The sequence below is a fragment of the Oncorhynchus gorbuscha genome, linkage group LG12, assembly GCF_021184085.1.
Source record: "Oncorhynchus gorbuscha isolate QuinsamMale2020 ecotype Even-year linkage group LG12, OgorEven_v1.0, whole genome shotgun sequence".
NCBI classification, from domain to species: Eukaryota; Metazoa; Chordata; class Actinopteri; order Salmoniformes; family Salmonidae; genus Oncorhynchus; species Oncorhynchus gorbuscha.
Genome location: NC_060184.1, coordinates 50,093,602 through 50,110,284, shown reverse-complemented (window position 1 = coordinate 50,110,284; position 16,683 = coordinate 50,093,602). Strand labels below are relative to the sequence as shown.

General features: G+C 43.6%; 1 protein-coding gene across 1 annotated transcript; it reads left to right on the top strand.

The window, feature by feature from the left end:
* The first annotated feature begins 827 nt into the window (after window positions 1-827).
* On the top strand, window positions 828-16,278 carry LOC123990183 (condensin-2 complex subunit G2-like). The gene is given in 28 exon segments (XM_046290754.1): window positions 828-941; window positions 1,097-1,186; window positions 1,566-1,757; window positions 2,814-2,928; window positions 3,395-3,552; window positions 5,382-5,516; window positions 5,815-5,909; window positions 6,281-6,437; window positions 6,817-6,909; window positions 7,012-7,137; window positions 7,572-7,659; window positions 7,662-7,750; window positions 7,997-8,149; window positions 8,411-8,633; window positions 8,788-8,879; window positions 9,639-9,812; window positions 10,099-10,169; window positions 10,273-10,426; window positions 10,814-10,987; window positions 11,082-11,198; window positions 11,662-11,802; window positions 13,087-13,186; window positions 13,403-13,584; window positions 13,913-14,056; window positions 14,164-14,267; window positions 14,527-14,627; window positions 14,900-15,002; window positions 15,263-16,278. Coding segments are annotated over 27 exon segments (3,417 nt in total). The 5' UTR covers window positions 828-941; window positions 1,097-1,108; the 3' UTR covers window positions 15,321-16,278.
* The last annotated feature ends 405 nt before the right edge of the window (window positions 16,279-16,683 follow it).

Genomic DNA, 16,683 nt, shown 5'->3' with positions numbered 1-16,683 from the left:
AGAAACACCTGCGCTTGTGCTTGCCGTCCACTCAAAAGGCACTGCTTCGATTATAGTTACTTTTGACGAAAATGAAAACGTGTCTGTTTGTCACATTCAGGAGTTTTGGAGTAATAACATGTTCAGCTATTTACGACATTGGCTCAAATCTAGGTTGTACCTTCATACATCGAAAAACTAACGCCCTCCTCACTATGGCTTCAGACCCCAAGGCAGACCTACCCAGCCCTTCAGACCCCACTTATGGGCTCTGCCTGGCCAGAGAGCGGAGGCACTGATAATGGGGTGGCTTACTGTTAGGGCCCACTTTAGCAAGTATTGACGTTATTATTACCCTACTCCAGGTGCCCAGGTTCCCTGAGCTGTTGCGGGTAACCACAAGCAATATAGTTCATGGGCGGCAAGTAGACCGTAACCGTAAGTAAATCCCCGAGCTAAATAGTTGAAAAATCTGTCGATGTGGCCTTGAGCAAGGAACTTAACCCTAATTGCATCTGTAAATCGCTCTGGATAAGAGTCTGCTAAATGACTAAAACGTAAACTCAGGAAGAATTGTTCACTTCTCTCATTGACTTTCCAACCCCTGGTCTGCTTCGGATGTATCGTGATGTTGCGCACCAAGGTATATAAGATGGTGGATGAATGAAGATAGTTCACTCAGGCTGTTTAACATTGGACACAAAATAAAAAAGGATCTGTTCCGGGTTATTTAAGGGGGTGGCTCTCCCATAGACACCAATGCGATGGTCTCTGGTCTTCTTAGATAATTGACTTCTATTAAAAATGAGGGAGTGGGATGTCTCGCCTCCTCTTCCGTCTCTGGAGACTTCACAACAGTGTGTCACGTGGCTCTGGACGTTGTCAAATCAAAATTTGCGCGGGGAAGCTGCGAATATAATAAGAAAATAGTTGATGATTTACAAGAACAGCATACGACATTGGTATGTATTTAACATGAATTTAGCTAGTGGTTTATGATATGCTGATGTACTCTAGATTTCTTTTTGTCCTTAAAACGGAAATACGAAGCAAATTCGGTTTGTTAGCTAAAATTGTTATTCAGATTTAACGAGATATTTTACTTCTTATTTCACAGTACTGGCTAAACATGTCTAAGCGAGAGGCATTTTTAGACTCCATCTGCAAAGACAATGTGGGGGAATTTCTCATTTTCACTAAACTCCATGTGAGTAACATTACCTACAATGTTGTTTTTGCAAAACTTCAAATAGGTGTGGTTCCCAAGCTTTATAATAATAAATAAACAGTCAGGCTTTCAACTTACTCTTAAGTGGTAATAGTAGAATGCACTAGGTGCAATTTCGAAATTGGGTATCTAGTGTATCATCAGGTTTCCTTTTGTCATGTCAGTCATTGCCTACCTTAGCTTTTTATAACTTTTCAGAAATGCAAATGTTTTTTAGCCCATATATTTTGTTGTAATGTTTGAATCACTCAAATATCACATGAATACACACACATTAGCCATGGCAAACTGTACAGAATTGCAGGAAATAAGATTTAAATCCCCTGACAACAAGAGGGCAACCGTTTGTCAAAAACAGAAGGACACTGCTGAGCCCTTTGACCTGGATGAGGTCCTGCAGGAGCTGCCAAAGGGCCAGAGAGAGGCACTGTGGGCCCGACTAGTCACACTACTTTGTGACCAGCTGGCAGCCTTCGCACCAGAGCACTGGGATGCTGGCTTAGAGGAGGACAAGCAGGACAATGACATGGAGGTGGTGTCCTCAGACCGGGTGAGTAGAGTTGTCACAATACTACATTTAAGGGATACAGTCCTAATGTTGGAAAAACAATGCGTTATGTTGTCACCTAAAGTCAATTGTTTGTTTTCCCAAGCTATAGTGCACACTATTTGACATAAAGAAGGTTCGACCAAAGAGTTTAGTCTGCCTTGTTTTTCTGCCATGGAGAACCGTAGTCGCATGACAATTCCACATCCTGGCCACTCTCCCTCTCTTCTATATTTTTCCACACTGGGCTTGACAACAGTTGTTTAATTCTTGCTCTGACTTCATCTCCTACATCTGATGTCAGCGTTCAGTTGTCTACTATTCCTTGATTGAGAGGTGGTAATTGTTCCTCTGTTTTAATTCCCAGTCAAAATGAAATACTCTGTCAATTCATAAGAATTTGTATGACCCTTATTTTATAAGAATGGACAGAGCCCCGGTCTTAAAAGTCAAGTAACAGCCTTTAATTCAAGAGAGTACTGAGTTCATACACATTTTACCACAGGTTATAAACTGAAAATGACGTTTTCTAAATGTTCCGTCTCTTCTTGACACTGGTAGAAAGGCTCTATAGATCTCAAGCCTTCCCTCCTCGCTTAGAGCCAAGGTCAGTCAGTGTAGATAAGCATTCTAGACAGTCTGGAGATAGTTCATTCATTTGTACAAGTAACAGACCGTCATTGTTCCAACTTTTGCCCACGTTCACACACCTCCGTTCCAGTACCAAGGCTGTGTCTCAAGCCTTCCCACATCCGTCTCCCTACCAATTTAATATAATTTACGAGTCAAGGTTTTCTCGTGTAGGTAAGCATTCTAGCCAGTCTGATTCATTTGTACCAATGAACAGACCGTCATTGTTACTAAACTCTTGACCACATTCACTTCAGTACTGGGATCAGATAAGAACATTCATACATGTACAGTAACATTTAGTATTTTGATTAGTACATATACAGTAACATAATTGTATTCGGATTAGTCAGTCCTGATTTAAATGTATACATAATTAGTCATCATTGATAAAAAATTCCCTTCACAGTAATCTATTTCGTTATTTAGACACACACCATGTCTGTCCTTGAGGGAGTGACTCTAGTGGTCACAGCTTCTGTGGATGTCATTAAGGACGGCGACACCTACAATTCTCTCTTAGAGTGTGGCAACATATTAAATGGTGAGTTTTTTTATTTTTTTTAGTATGAACTCTATCCTTGTTTTATAGTAATAAGAATAAATGATTTAATTTCTATAGTCCTTTTTTTTTAGTATAGAAAGAATCTCAAAGCGTTTGAAAATACATGTTTTACGGAGCCTGGTTAACACGACTCACATGGTCAGTGAGGGAGAGCTGACACACTGGTCTGGACAGGAGGCCTTTGTAGATGCAGTATTTGTGCAGAGTTGTACTTATTTCTGGCTGAGCTTTGGCGGCGCTCGGGGGCCGTGTGGCTGTCCGTGTGTGTGTTTGAGTGAGAAAGACACAGAGGAGAACCAATCGGTAAAAAAGCAGTCATCGACACCATGCTGACAACATCAAAAGAGCCTTTCCAGACTGAAGTCAGGAGGACTTTGAGTTAGGTGTCAGCCAGACTATTTTAAGTACCCCAACCCTTCAGTCTGTCTCTGTCCAACAACCCCAGGTGTCCTGCCTTACCTTCCAGCCTCTGAGATGCCTCTGCGGCAGGCTATCCACGGTCTGTGCGAGGCTTGGTGGAAGAAAGGCCTCCTTGGTAAAGAAGAGCTGGGCCGCACAGCCTTCCGTGGATGCCTGGAGAAGACCCTCATACTGAAGAGACCAGTACGTACCCTTTAGCACCAACATGGCCTATTGTTGCTTTTCTGTTTTGCTCTCTGTCAGTCGTCCTTTTTCTCTAGCGAGCTTTCTGGACTTGCTTTCAGTTATTCTGGTGGGAAATAGAAAATGATAGGCTACCAGGGTTTTTTCTGGTGTGTGTGATGCGTGTGTGGCTATGGATGTGTCCAATGATGTGGTCTCAGACCGGACATTTTAGAGGCCCTCCTGTTGGCCCGTAATGACAAAATTGTTTCAAAGCTAATGTCCTGTAATTCTACACATTTGGCCGTGTGGTGGAGATAAAAATGTTTTGAGGCTCATTTCCTGCAGTTCTACACATTTTGCCATGGGTTATGCTGTCTAAGTGACAAACATTATACCAAAATCAATTGGGGCCACATGCCATGACCAAAATACTCCTGAATGCATAATTTGGGGAATTTGTTTCTCTCTGACTGTCTAGCTTTTATTTTGGTGATTGTTAGATATCAACAGTGATCTTGTTTAAAATAAATATATATTAGGTTCATTATCTTTTCTAAATACACTGCATTACCAAAAGTATGTGGACACCAGCTCGTTGAACATCTAATTCCAAAATCATGGGCATTAATATGGAGTTGCTCCCCCTTTGCTGCTATAACAGCCTCCACTCTTCTGGGAAGGCTTTCCACTAGATGTTGGGACGTTTCTGTGGCGACTTGCTTCCGTTCAGCCACGAGCATTAGTGAGGTCGGGGACTGATGTTAGGCGATTAGGCCTGGCTCGCAGTCGGCATTTCAATTCATCCCAAGGGTGTTCAATGGGGTTGAGGTCAGGGCTCTGTGCAGGCCAGTTTGGGAAAGGGCTTTCCCCAAACGTTTGCCACAAAGTTGGAAGCACAGAATTGTCTAGAATGTCATTGTATGCTGTAGCATTAAGATTCCCCTACCTTGGAACTAAGGGGCCTAGTCCGAACCACGAAAAACAGCCCCAGACCATTTCATCCTCCACCAAACTTTATAGTTGGCACTATGCGTTGGGGTAGCTGGCGTTCTCCTGGCATCCATCAAACCCAGATTCGCCTGTCAGACTGCCAGATGGTGAAGCGTGATTCATCACTCCAGAGAACGTGTTTCCACTGTTCCAGAGTCCGATGGCAGTTAACTTTACACCGCTCCAGCTAACGCTTGGGATTGTGCATGGTGATCTTAGGCTTGTGTGTGGCTGCTTCCAGAGGCAATTTGGACATAGGTGGCCCTAAAAAAAAACACTTAGGCAGCCCACCCAAGAGTTTTCTATGCAGGAAAAATCCTGGGTACATTTTTTTTTTCCTTTTTTTTTCTATGTGCTTGCTTTTTATCTTGTGCGCCCAATCTGATTGTCTCTCGTCCTCCTCTGTGTTTTGTGAAGCCCCCCTATATCCCTAATCATCTCCATAAGGAGCCTGAGTCAAAAATATGTTTTCTCTCCACTCCCTGGTCTCGACAACAGACGAGTGCTCTCTAATCACCCGGTACTCTCATTCAGGGATCAACTGAAGAATTAGTTTGTAAGACAGTATGTGCTCTTTATTTTATCTCTGTCAGAACTGAAGTCTTCTACACTAGTGTATCAGAGAGGTGGCTGTTTGCATTGGAATGATTTTATGATTTGTGATCCTCTTGTTTCTGACCTAGTGAGATGGATTCCTTGCAGGCAGTATCTGCATTTTAGGCTGTTCTCCAGTGTGGGTCTGTGGTTATCTGGGGAAGAATATCTCTGTACTAACCTTTTGTCTCATCTTGGCACCTTTTGGCGTTTTTGTATTTGGTTTGCTGAATGTTGTCGCTGCGTTGTGTGCACGTTCTCAGGGGGCTGAGATCCAACGGCTTTGGGGTTTCCATGAAGTGCTGTTCACTGTGGACTTTGCATCGGTGGGCAGCAAGGAGCTGATCGATCTGCTGCTACAGTGCTTCCTCAGTGTCAATCACATTAAAAACGAAGATGTAAGTATGTCTTATTATTGGGGGGGGGGAACTGTTTTTTTAAATACTTAAAAATGGATTGAATTTCAAATATTGTCTCTGTCCGTTTGAGCTTGCCTAGCTTAATAAACCGAAAGCAAAGTCCCACAATTGCAAACCCTGACCACCTGGAACTCCAGACAAAAGAAAAAGCTGAATGTTTTTATATATATATTTTTTCCCCCACGTATTTGAAACCCGGGTCTGGTGTGTGTGTGAGATCTTATGCTATGCTATCATGCTCACATTGTCGTTCCGATAACATGACTTTCGTTGACAGGGGAAGCGTCTGATGGTCTTCCTCTTTAGCTGGAATGTCAACTTCATCCGGATGATCCATGGAACCATCAAAAACCAGCTACCTTACTTTGCAAAGTAAGTGTTTGCATTTGTAGTTTCCTATTAAGGTACTAAGTGTCCTTGTTATAATGTCTGGGATGTTGAGGGTTCGATCCCCGGTCGAGTCATACCAAAGACTCAACAAAAATGGGACCCGATGCCTTTCAGCTTGGCACTCAGCATTTAGGGTAAGGCCCCATGACAGACTTAGTGTCCTGTCCAGGAGGTGTACTTGCACATCAAGCTGCCTCCCGCTACAGAAACAGGAGATGGGACGTTCTGGCTCGGTCAAGGTTTACTTATTCAAAAGTAGCTGTCAGGAGGTAATGGTTTTCTCCTATTCAATTCCTGATGATATACCTGATTTTTGACTGCTTGGTTGAACTCTGTTGATTTTTTTTCCCCAGGCCCCAAACTGACCACATAGCTGAGATCTACTGCCGGGCCTGGAAGAAGGCTTCTGGGGTCTGTCTGGAGCAGATAGAGAGCACGTGCATCCAGGACTTCATGCAGCACGCTGTGCTCCTGCACAGGACCTCACCCGTCCATACCAAAGTCAGACAGGTGGGTGCCGTGAACATTTCACTTCGTGTGTTTCAGTCATATTTCTCATTCTGTCTGCTTCAGAAATAATATATATATATATATATTCTTTTTTTACAAATCGATACTTTGAGTCAAATACCAATATAATATTGAGATATGTAACTGTATCGATTACATTTAAAAATATATATATATTTTTTAAATCATTAATATAAGGAAAAGTAGTACTTCACCAACACAAATTTCCTGTATTTATTTTCTATTTTTTTCATAAGACTAATGCTTTAGCATCATATCAGCAAACCTCCAGCTGGCTTACTTTACCACAAAGTCTACATATTCACTGTAATGGTTGACATTTATTTTATGTGTGTCACTTTAACTCTCATCTGTGTAGATACTGAGCTACTTTCACAAACGGAAGGGCCGCCATGGGTTGGATGAGATGCTTTACAGACTCTACAAGCCCATTCTCTGGAGAGCGCTAAGCGTACAGTCAAATTTTCCTTGATACACGTACTCTCTTTATTTCTGGATAGTGTTTTTTTTATGTTGTTGAACTAATGAAGGAGTCTTCTCTCTATAATTGCAGGCTGCCAACTCTGAGGTCCGGGCCAATGCCACTCTGCTCTTCACCGAGGCCTTCCCTATCAACAATCCTAGCCAGAGCAGTGAGAAGATGGACGAGACCATCCAGAAACAACTGGACACGCTGGTCGTAAGTCAATGTATTATGACGGTGAATTTCCAAGTGGTCGTTTTATGTTTGAATCCTTGAAATGCCATAAGTTGAGCTAATATGCGGCAGATAGCCTAGCAGTGAAGAGCGTTGGGCCAGTAACCGAAAGATTGCTGGTACGAATCCCCAAGCCGACTAAGATGCTAAATCTGTCTGTGCCTTTGAGCAAGGCACTTAACCCTGAAGTCAGTCTGGATAAGAGCGTCTGCTAAATGACTTAAATGTAAATACGACAATTTGGAATTATGAAACACAGAATGTTTCTGTGTGGATTTAAATGGTTTAAATAGTTCAAGTGTAGTGAGTCTTTTATCTGCATGTGTACAGTGTGTTCCTGTTTAATAAGTGATGTCTGCTTAATATTCGAAAGCTCTCACCTGTTTGTTCCTGTGTGTCGGTTTATAACATGTCAGTGCCTGCTAGAGGACCCTCAGCCTCTGGTGCGCTCCACAGCCACCCTTGGGGTCTGTAAGATCCTGGCCAAGTGCTGGGAGGTCATCCCCCCACTGTCATCACCGACTTCCTCAAGAAGCTTGTGGTAGAGCTGGCCAATGATACCACCTCCCCCGATGTCCGCTGCGCCGTCTTTAAGGTGAGTTACCACAGTATTGAATACAATAAAACACTCCATATGTTAGAGCATTATGGCTACGTCCAAAATGGCACCCTATTCCCTGTATAGTGCACTAATTTGACAGGTCCTTAAGGCTCTGGTCAAAAGCAGTGCCCTGTATATGGTGCCATTTGGGATGCAGACCTATATGAACTCTGACCCCCCTCTAGTCATCACTGCGGTTCTGTGTTGTTATTATGGATTACAATGAAATCTTCTCTCCAGTGTTTAACCATCGTGCTGGACAATGGCCACAGTCACCCGTTGCTGGAGCAGCTGCTGCCAGCTCTGAAGAACAGCCTCCATGACACCTCGGAGAAAGTACGCGTGGCCTTCCTCAACATGCTGCTCAAGATCAAAGCAGTCCGAGCCGCCAAGGTAAAAATACCGCTTGCGTGTATTTCTGTTTTGTGCAAAACCACAACTTATTACCTAACAAAAAGACGACAATGACTATATTCAAAGTACACCTATACATTATACTAAATGTATATTTCTTCATTGTTGTCATTTTGTCAGGAAATACACTGTAGTTATTTCTGTTTGTGTTGGGAGAAAGGTTTTTGATTCTCCGCTTATCTCAGTAGTACTGTCAGACATTTTGTGATGCTCACCCTGCCGTACCCCTCCACTCTCCAGTTCTGGAAGGTGTCCTCCATGGAACACCTGCTAGCCCGTCTGGCCGTCGACTCGCAGCCTGTCTCCAAGCGCATCGTCAACCTCCTCTTCAATTCCTTCTTCCCCGTCAACCAATCAGTGGAGGTGTGGTGCGAGCGCTGCGTCACTCTGATTCAGATGAACCCCAAGGCAGCTAGGACTTTCTACCAGTATGCACACATCTACACAGCCCCCACTAACATAGGTGAGTTTAGCCTGCAGTTACATACAGTAGCTCCTACACAGCCCTCACTAATATAGGTCAGTTTGGCCTTCAGCTACAGTATGTAGCAGATGTTATGCAAGTTGTTAGAAATCCCTGAATGAAAGTCTGTTTCACTGTACCGCTTGTGTCCCAGTCAAGCTGATGCTGATAATCCGCCAGTGTTTGAACGCCTGCATCCAGACTGAAGACCTGAATGAGACCAAATCAAACAAGGAGAACACAAGTGTAAGACTGATTTTTGTCGCACTGAATGTCAGCTCACTTACAAGACTAAGGAAATTGTCGTTTGTCAATGGAATGCATCTACGATAATCAAGTTTTTTTTTTTTCAACATTCAAATTGTAATATAAAATGAGTACATCCCACCCCTTCAGCTAAATGCCTCCGCTCATTCCTGTCGTACCCCATCACATAACCCAACGTATAATCTTGTTTTACTCAATTGTTTGGAAATGTAGTTCTAAACAAACACTTTCCAGCTTCAAGACATGGTAAAAACTATCATTTTGATCGGTCTCTCTGGTGTACTGGATGGTCAGTCCTTGCATCCGTAGCTCTGTCTATGAATTTAAGTGTTTACTTGTCTCCAGCATAGAAAGCTAGTATGAGGGTTTGCGCTCAGGCTAGAATGAATAGTGGCCGGTGCGAGAGGGAACATTTCCTTAGAGTTCAGTAGTTCTCGAACCGTGAGAAAGAAACAAGGAGGCTGATGTGCTACAATAGACTTCATTGAATGCCATGATCAAAAGGTAAGTGCAAAAAAAAATTAATAGGCATTTTGTATTCCTTCGAGCATGGTATTTATTTAAGCATATTTTGGCATCCCAGCCTCCTTGGTGTTTTCCTATTTGTGGTTTGAGGGCAAGTACCTACTGGACTCTATATTTCTCCAGCCCCATTGCTCAGTAGTTTACCACAACAAGTTGCATGATGACCGCTTTGTTGTATTTGAAATCCCAGATTTAAAACAAAGTTCCTTGCAGGTTCTGGATCATGTCCTGTCGGTCAAGGACACGGCGTCCATGGCCAGTCTGCTGGAGGTGGTGGTGATCTTGTGGAGGAGCATCCGGAAAGCCCTGGAGCTCAACAAGGACGCCCTCCAGTACACCACTGCCAAGTTTGGCTCTGTTGTGCCCAAGTACTTCAATGTCTTCCAGGTGTGAGATGGACTGGAGTTTACCCTGTGGCAGTCACAACTTCGGTTGTGTCCCAATAATCTCTCCTAAGTGAACTCTTGTTCACGTCCCTTCATAGATTTGAAAGGAAATGACTGGTTTATGGAAATGCCCTCTAGCCCATGCCAACACCAGTCCAATGCTTTTAAATGTGTGGGGAGTAGTGAACGAGTTCGCACTTAAAGGAAGAAGGTAAGATTATTGGTACGCACCCCAGATATCTTCCCCATCATTTAAGATGTCCTCACCTTGTTTCTCTCTCTTTCAGGAGGAGCGTTCCACAGTTCCCCTCATCCAACTGGCCTCCCTACTGCCCCCAGCTTCTGTCCCCACTTTCAGGTCTGTGGGGGGGGTCCTGCTAACTTGTCGTCCTTTTTGGCCTCCTCAGGCTCTCTCTGTGTCTGTCTGTGTTAACCCTGTCTCTCTGGTCCCTGTGTTCCAGCTGTGGGGTGCTGTCCAGGCTGAAGAGGCTGGAGGCGGGGGCCAAGGTGTCCCAGTACAGTCAGATCATCGAGTGCCTGTGTAGCTGGGGCCAGGCTGCACACGTCCTGGAGCTCATCACAGACTGGCTCACTGATGCCTTACCCACCCCTGCTGTAAGCAACACGCACAGAGGTTGTGTCACAAATGGCACCCTATTCTCTATATTTTGACCTACTTTTGACCAGGGTCCATAGGTTCTCTGGTCTAAAGTAGTGCACTATATAGGGAAAGGGTGCCATTTGAGATACAGACACAGATGAATAGGGATGCCTCAGAGAGACCCTCGGCAGCTCCTTGGGATATTTTATTAGGCATTGTAATGCAGAAAGGAGGGATGCATCTACATAGTAATAAGTCTTACTAACTTTATTCTGAGTAAACAAAGAGGTTTGTCTTCAATTTTTTTTTTGCCTTAATGCTCTTTATAGTAGTGTACTGAGATGTAATCATGACATCGTTGGACATTACCTCACCTCTCTGCTCCCCCTTCTCCTCTACAGGACAAAGGGAACACCAGTCGGAAAGTGCGCATCCAGGAGACGGTGGAGGCCAAGCCAGACCTGGGGCTAGATTACCTGGAGTACCTGGTCAGTCGTACCTCCACGCGGGACTGCATCCTGCCCTTCAGGCAGGGCCAGCTCAAACAGCTGCACAAAGCCCTCGGGGCCTGGAAGGTAGAGTAGATAATATAATTACACAGTTGTATAGATTGATTATATGTGCGGTGAGTGGGTATAAACAGAGGTGGTGTCATGTTTTCCTTCTCAGTCAGTGCTGTTATCCCATCTGAGCTCTTCTGAGGCCCAGGCGGATGTCCCCAGAGCAGAAACGGCACTAAGAGCATTTGCCCTTCACGCACGTCTCAGTGCCCATCTACAGCACAAAGTGAGTCCCATTGCCTACATGCCTCCGCTTTGGAACCAATCTGTGTACAGTATTGCCCATGATAAACTGACTTATTATGCTAGCAATAAATAACTTTATAACACTAATGTGCATCTGTTTTTTATTTTTTTATTACTACCCTTAAAGCTACTACTACTTTGTGTGTTGTAGCTATCAATTGTCCCATTAGCAGCCACTCATATTAGCAGACTTTTATTTAATTTCAAACATCACATATCTCTAGTCAATTATAGGCTACTAACAATATCAGCTAAATGTCCTTGATAAGTGTCGGTTTGAGCAGTGTACTGTAGGTACTTTGGTTTATCGTCCCAGATCTAGTAGACACTATTTGGGATATAACCACTGGTCTGTGCAGTGTTTTGGCTATAACCACCTGGGCTTGCTATAACCAGTTATAACCACCTGGGCTTGCTATAACCACCGTTACTTGCTTTCCCAGTCCTCGGAGGGGAGGGATTTCCTTGTCCCTGTGGAGAACACGGCAGCGTGGGTGGCAGAGAGGGTGCTGCCCTTCCTGGTCGGCCCCAGTGAGGGAGGCGTCACTGAGCAGCAGCGGGACCTCGCCAGGCAGGTAGTAGAGGTACGTGTGACCCTCTGGATAGGGAGGCAGGTATCAATCACAGGACCGGGTTTACACTATCATTTTGTACAGAAGACCTAAGCATTAATTCTGTGTTCAGTACTCCGCGGTACCTCAGAGGTGTCAAACTCAATTCCCGGAGGGCCGTATGTCTGCCGGTTGTGTTATTTTCTTTCAATTTGTGTCGTACTAAGACCTAGACAGCCAGGCGAGGGGAACTCATAACTAATCAATTACCTTAATTGGTCATTCAAGGCAGGAGCAAAAAAAAAACAGGAGATACTCGGCCTTCCAGGAATTGGGTTTGACACCCGTGCTTTACCAGTAGACAGAGGGAACATGAATCAAATCAAATGTATTTAGTTAACCAAATTGTGACAACTGCTGATGTAAAAAGGGGTTATCTGAAAACCTTAACACATGAGTAATATAGCATTAGACTTCTATCAAATATCAGACGTAAAAGAATAGCCGTAGAATATAGTTATGTGTATTACGCTGCTACAGTATTCGCCAGGACATTAGGCCCTAGTAATGTACGAGCAGCTTTAAGGTATTATGGTCAGTAGATCAATTCTTGTCATGGATCTCTCCTATGCTGTCAGTCTATGAACAGACGGAGGGTTCATCCTAAATTGCACCCTATTCCGTGCACTACTTTTGACCAGAGCCCTATTATAGGTCTTGGTCAAAAGTAATACACTACATAGGGAATAAGGTGCCATTTGGGACGCCACCTTGGTCTGTTTTATAGATTGTTATTCAGCTCTGGTCCACACTCACGTGTCAGCTCTCCGTTGTACGCCTCTCATTCCCAGAGAGCAAGATGGACTCATTTATTCTTTGAAATGGGCTTCCATAGTTATTTCTTCCATTACTCTCTCAAGTGTGTCACCCAGAGGCTGCTACTGTGATCAGATATTGAAAATAAACCCCTCATTTATCTTAATACCCACTTCTGTTGCTTCCACTAACTCTAGAGCTCCAGTACCAACACTTGAGATTAAGATACTATGGTATGGTGGCTTATTCAATATGTCGTTTTCAGGACAAATTAGCACAAAAATATCATTTTGAATTCTTTTTTTTTTTTTTTTTTTTTGTCCCATAATATAGTTTGTTTAGTTGGTCTTTCGGCAGTATTCCAGGTTCTTAAAAACAGTTGCGTTTTATAAATTCTGAATTACTATGCTGATACAATAAAAAAATAAAAACATCAGTCATTTTTCTGTCCTTCTTTGTGGATTGACAAGGTTGCTCTAACGTTGAGGTGATGTTTGGCAGTGTTTACTGACGGTGAGCAGAGATGTGATCCGGGTGGGCCTCGGGGACGAGGAGTTCAAAGGGCAGGTCCTTCACCTGTGCTCCATCGTGCTCCTCTCTGGTGAGTATATCTATACTTAACATATACTACTATAGAGACCTACAGAATCTAAATGAAGAAACATGCCATTTTCGACCATCTGTAAATCAACATTTCTATAAGGCACATTTAAGAACCGTAGATTCTAAAGAATAGTTGTTGACTAGACTAGGCCACTCATTTCATTGTGTCTGTGAGGAAAATTATGTGTGTGTGTGTGTTTTATTGTGTTCTCAGAGAAGGGCTACCTGTGTGTTCCTCTGCTGCTCTTTGTGCTGACGGAGGTGGTGGAGAACTACGTCCCCGAGAACCAGGACAACCAGTCCTCCATCATCCTCACCGTGGTCACCAACGTCTTCCAGAAGATCCTGGAGGTCATGGCTCGCTGCCTGAGGAAGGACCCCGAGGAGGGCCAGGAGGTGAGGAGGATGGCTTACGTCCCAAATGCCTTGATGGTTCGAGTGTCAATTAAAAGCACACACGTAGATCATTTAGAGGTAGTCTCTTCAGTCACACTTTAAATGGCTGTCTATAAATAATACCTATTTGGCCCAACAACCAAAGCAGCTCTGGGGCCATATGTATCAAGCTTCTCAGAGGACGTTTTTCAGTTACTGTGCCACCAACAAAATGTTGTTCTCCCCAGTCCACCCCCAACTCTGATACGCTATAGATGGATATGTCCACGTTCAGCTTTCAAATGTGAATAGATGACTTAAGGTTGTTTCTCTCCCCTGGCTCTTGTAGCTGTGGCACTTGGCTGTTACCGCTCTAGGAGACTTCCTCCGGGTGGTTCAGGCTTGGTCGGGCATCGGCTCCAACCCCCTAAACGGGGTGTTTTCAACCGTCTGTGCTGCCACCCTTGCAGCGACCCAACACTCCCTGCAAAAGGCAACAAAGATGGCTGATACACTATTTTCCAAGATAGAAAATGTGATTCCAAATGTTTGATAGGTTGCGAATAAAGAACATGGAACTGAAAAACTGTTCCATCTTAGATGTCACATCCTCAAGAGGTCACAACACCAGAGACGGTCCAGGATTTGCCTCCTCTCTCAAGCATCTTGTTGAGCGTTCTCCTCAAATCGCCCCCGGTCACAAGGTAAACAACCAACTACACTCCCAAGTGTTTTGTTGCTTTCTATTACTATTCACACTGACCCGGCTCAGTTTGGTTTCCCTCTTTTTTTGTTGTGATAAATGTTTTTACAGATATTTTTTTTTCCGCGCAAAAAGGAATAACGAGGAAGAACAGACACCAAACAGTCAACCCCACACGGTGTCGTACAAAGCAATGGAAAATATACTGTACTTTTCTCCTCCATTAGTGTTTCTAATCTGTGGCCTCTTCTCTTTTTCAGAGCCTTTCTGGCAGAGATCATCTCAACTGTCGACTCAGAGGTCATTGATGGTCTGACCGGATTGGCAGCAGTTCTTCACATTCTGGCAGTTGTCAGACAGAGTGAGTAAAATAAGTTGCAATAAAGAGAATTTCTCTAGTTTTAAGGAAAGAAAGAATGATTTCACATTCATGAATAGTTTCTAACAGGGCGTGGCTAAAAGTTTTTAGCTGTTAAACTGGGAGTTTTGCCAGTGTGGAGCAGAGCGCGTGCCATTATCCACTGTTCTCGGGCCTGAGCCGGTTGCTTATGCCCAGGTTTCATTGAAATGAATGCCAGAAGCTCAGTATCCAGTGTAGCTGGCCTGTAATGATTGTGCCTTTCTTTGTTCCAGCCGGGAGGTTTAAGGCAGATCTGAAGAGTACAGCCGTGTCCGTCCAAAGACAGCTTCAGAAACATTACGCTGTCCCGGCTGAGGGCGAAGGACACATCCAGAGGTGACTAGGTTAATGAACGTTGTACGGTCTGTCCCATATGGCATCCTGTAGTGCACTACTTTTGACCAAGACCCATTTGGCTACTGCTACCTTTTTGTATGTTTTTGATTTGTTAGCTAGCTGTTATGGCATTTTACCCTAAATGTTAAGGAAACGTGCTCGTAAGTTGGGAATTGTAAGATGGCAAGATATATTTTAAAATGACCTAATAGCAACCACAAAATGACATTACATTATTTATTTGTGTACCCCTTTTCCAGGATCATCTACGAATCCGCTATCAACACTTTGAATGAGATTCTGATGCCATGCCCATGAGGGTGGCAAGAGAACCTAATTTACACATTTAACATGTACTAATTGTTTCTTTGTTGCCAGTGTCAGCTATTCCTCTGTTCTGTTGTTTCTAAGCTCTTCTATTCTGTGTGATCATGGCGTATGCAGCATGACTTGTATTTGCTCTTTGGATTTATGTATTGCGTCTGTATACTCTATGCTGCATGAACTGAACTGTGTGTAACATTGCTAAGTAACTGCTAAAAATACATTTGAAATGTGAGTTTCAACCCTGTCTTTGTGGATTCTCTCTAAAGGCCTCCACAAATCACTTCCACTGACACATGTTTTAGTTTATAACTTATAGTACACATTTGCACTATTTTATTGAAGGAAATATAGTTTGTTTAGTTATGCTCCACCACTGGCAGAGAAGGTTAGTTTCTGTGGCTAAGGAGGAAGGACAAGAATGAAGAACTAAAGGCCAGCTGCAGGGGATGACAGGCAGACGTCCCTGCCACTGCTCCGCCACCAGGAGACGTACCTGGATAAGGAGAGTAACATTGAGGAGTGGTGGTCCCCGGGTGACGACCCTCTAGCTGGTTTACAGGCACTGCTGGAGGTATGACAGACAGAGATGCCCAGCAGAAGGTTACCACCTATCTACCTGTATAAAGTATGTGTATCATATTGTAGCGAATAGAGGCTAGCCCCGACTGGGACTAGAACCCGTCAACTGTCAAGCCAACACCTTAACCGTTGTGCCAAGAGATCCGAACTGCTTGATGAAGTTGCAAGGTGTTGTGCTACGGTTGCTACAATATGCACTTGTTGTTTGAACAATTTATTGATGGAAATGTAGTTAGTATGCTTTTAGTTATGTTCTATCCAACACAAATGCTCCAGACATTTCAATGCATGTATGAACTCTGTATAAATTTGAGTAGCCATGCTATATTATGGTATTTTTAAATTGTTCTGCCACTGTTTATACAGCCTTACAATAAACACATATATTAACTTGTTTATTCAGATGCTGAGTCCAACTATAAATGAGCTCATTTACTTTACTGTTAGTGCACTACTTTTTACCAGGACCTATAGGGCTCTGGGCCCAGTTTCCCAAAAGCATCTTAAGGTCATATGATGAACTTAGCTTTAAGATGCTTTTGGGAAACCAGGCCCAGGTCAATAGTAGTGCACTATATATGGGAAAGGGTCATTTAAATCCATTTGTTCCACTCTTTCCAGCTGATGTTTGAACCCAGGTGCCAGTAACTGGCTTTCTGCGATAGACTTCCCTCATGCCCACTTGGATTTATTGATATTGCATTTTTTAAATCTCAATATTGCCTACTCTCGAGCTTTATTTCATAAACTTCTATTTTCGTGGTGAGACTCGCTA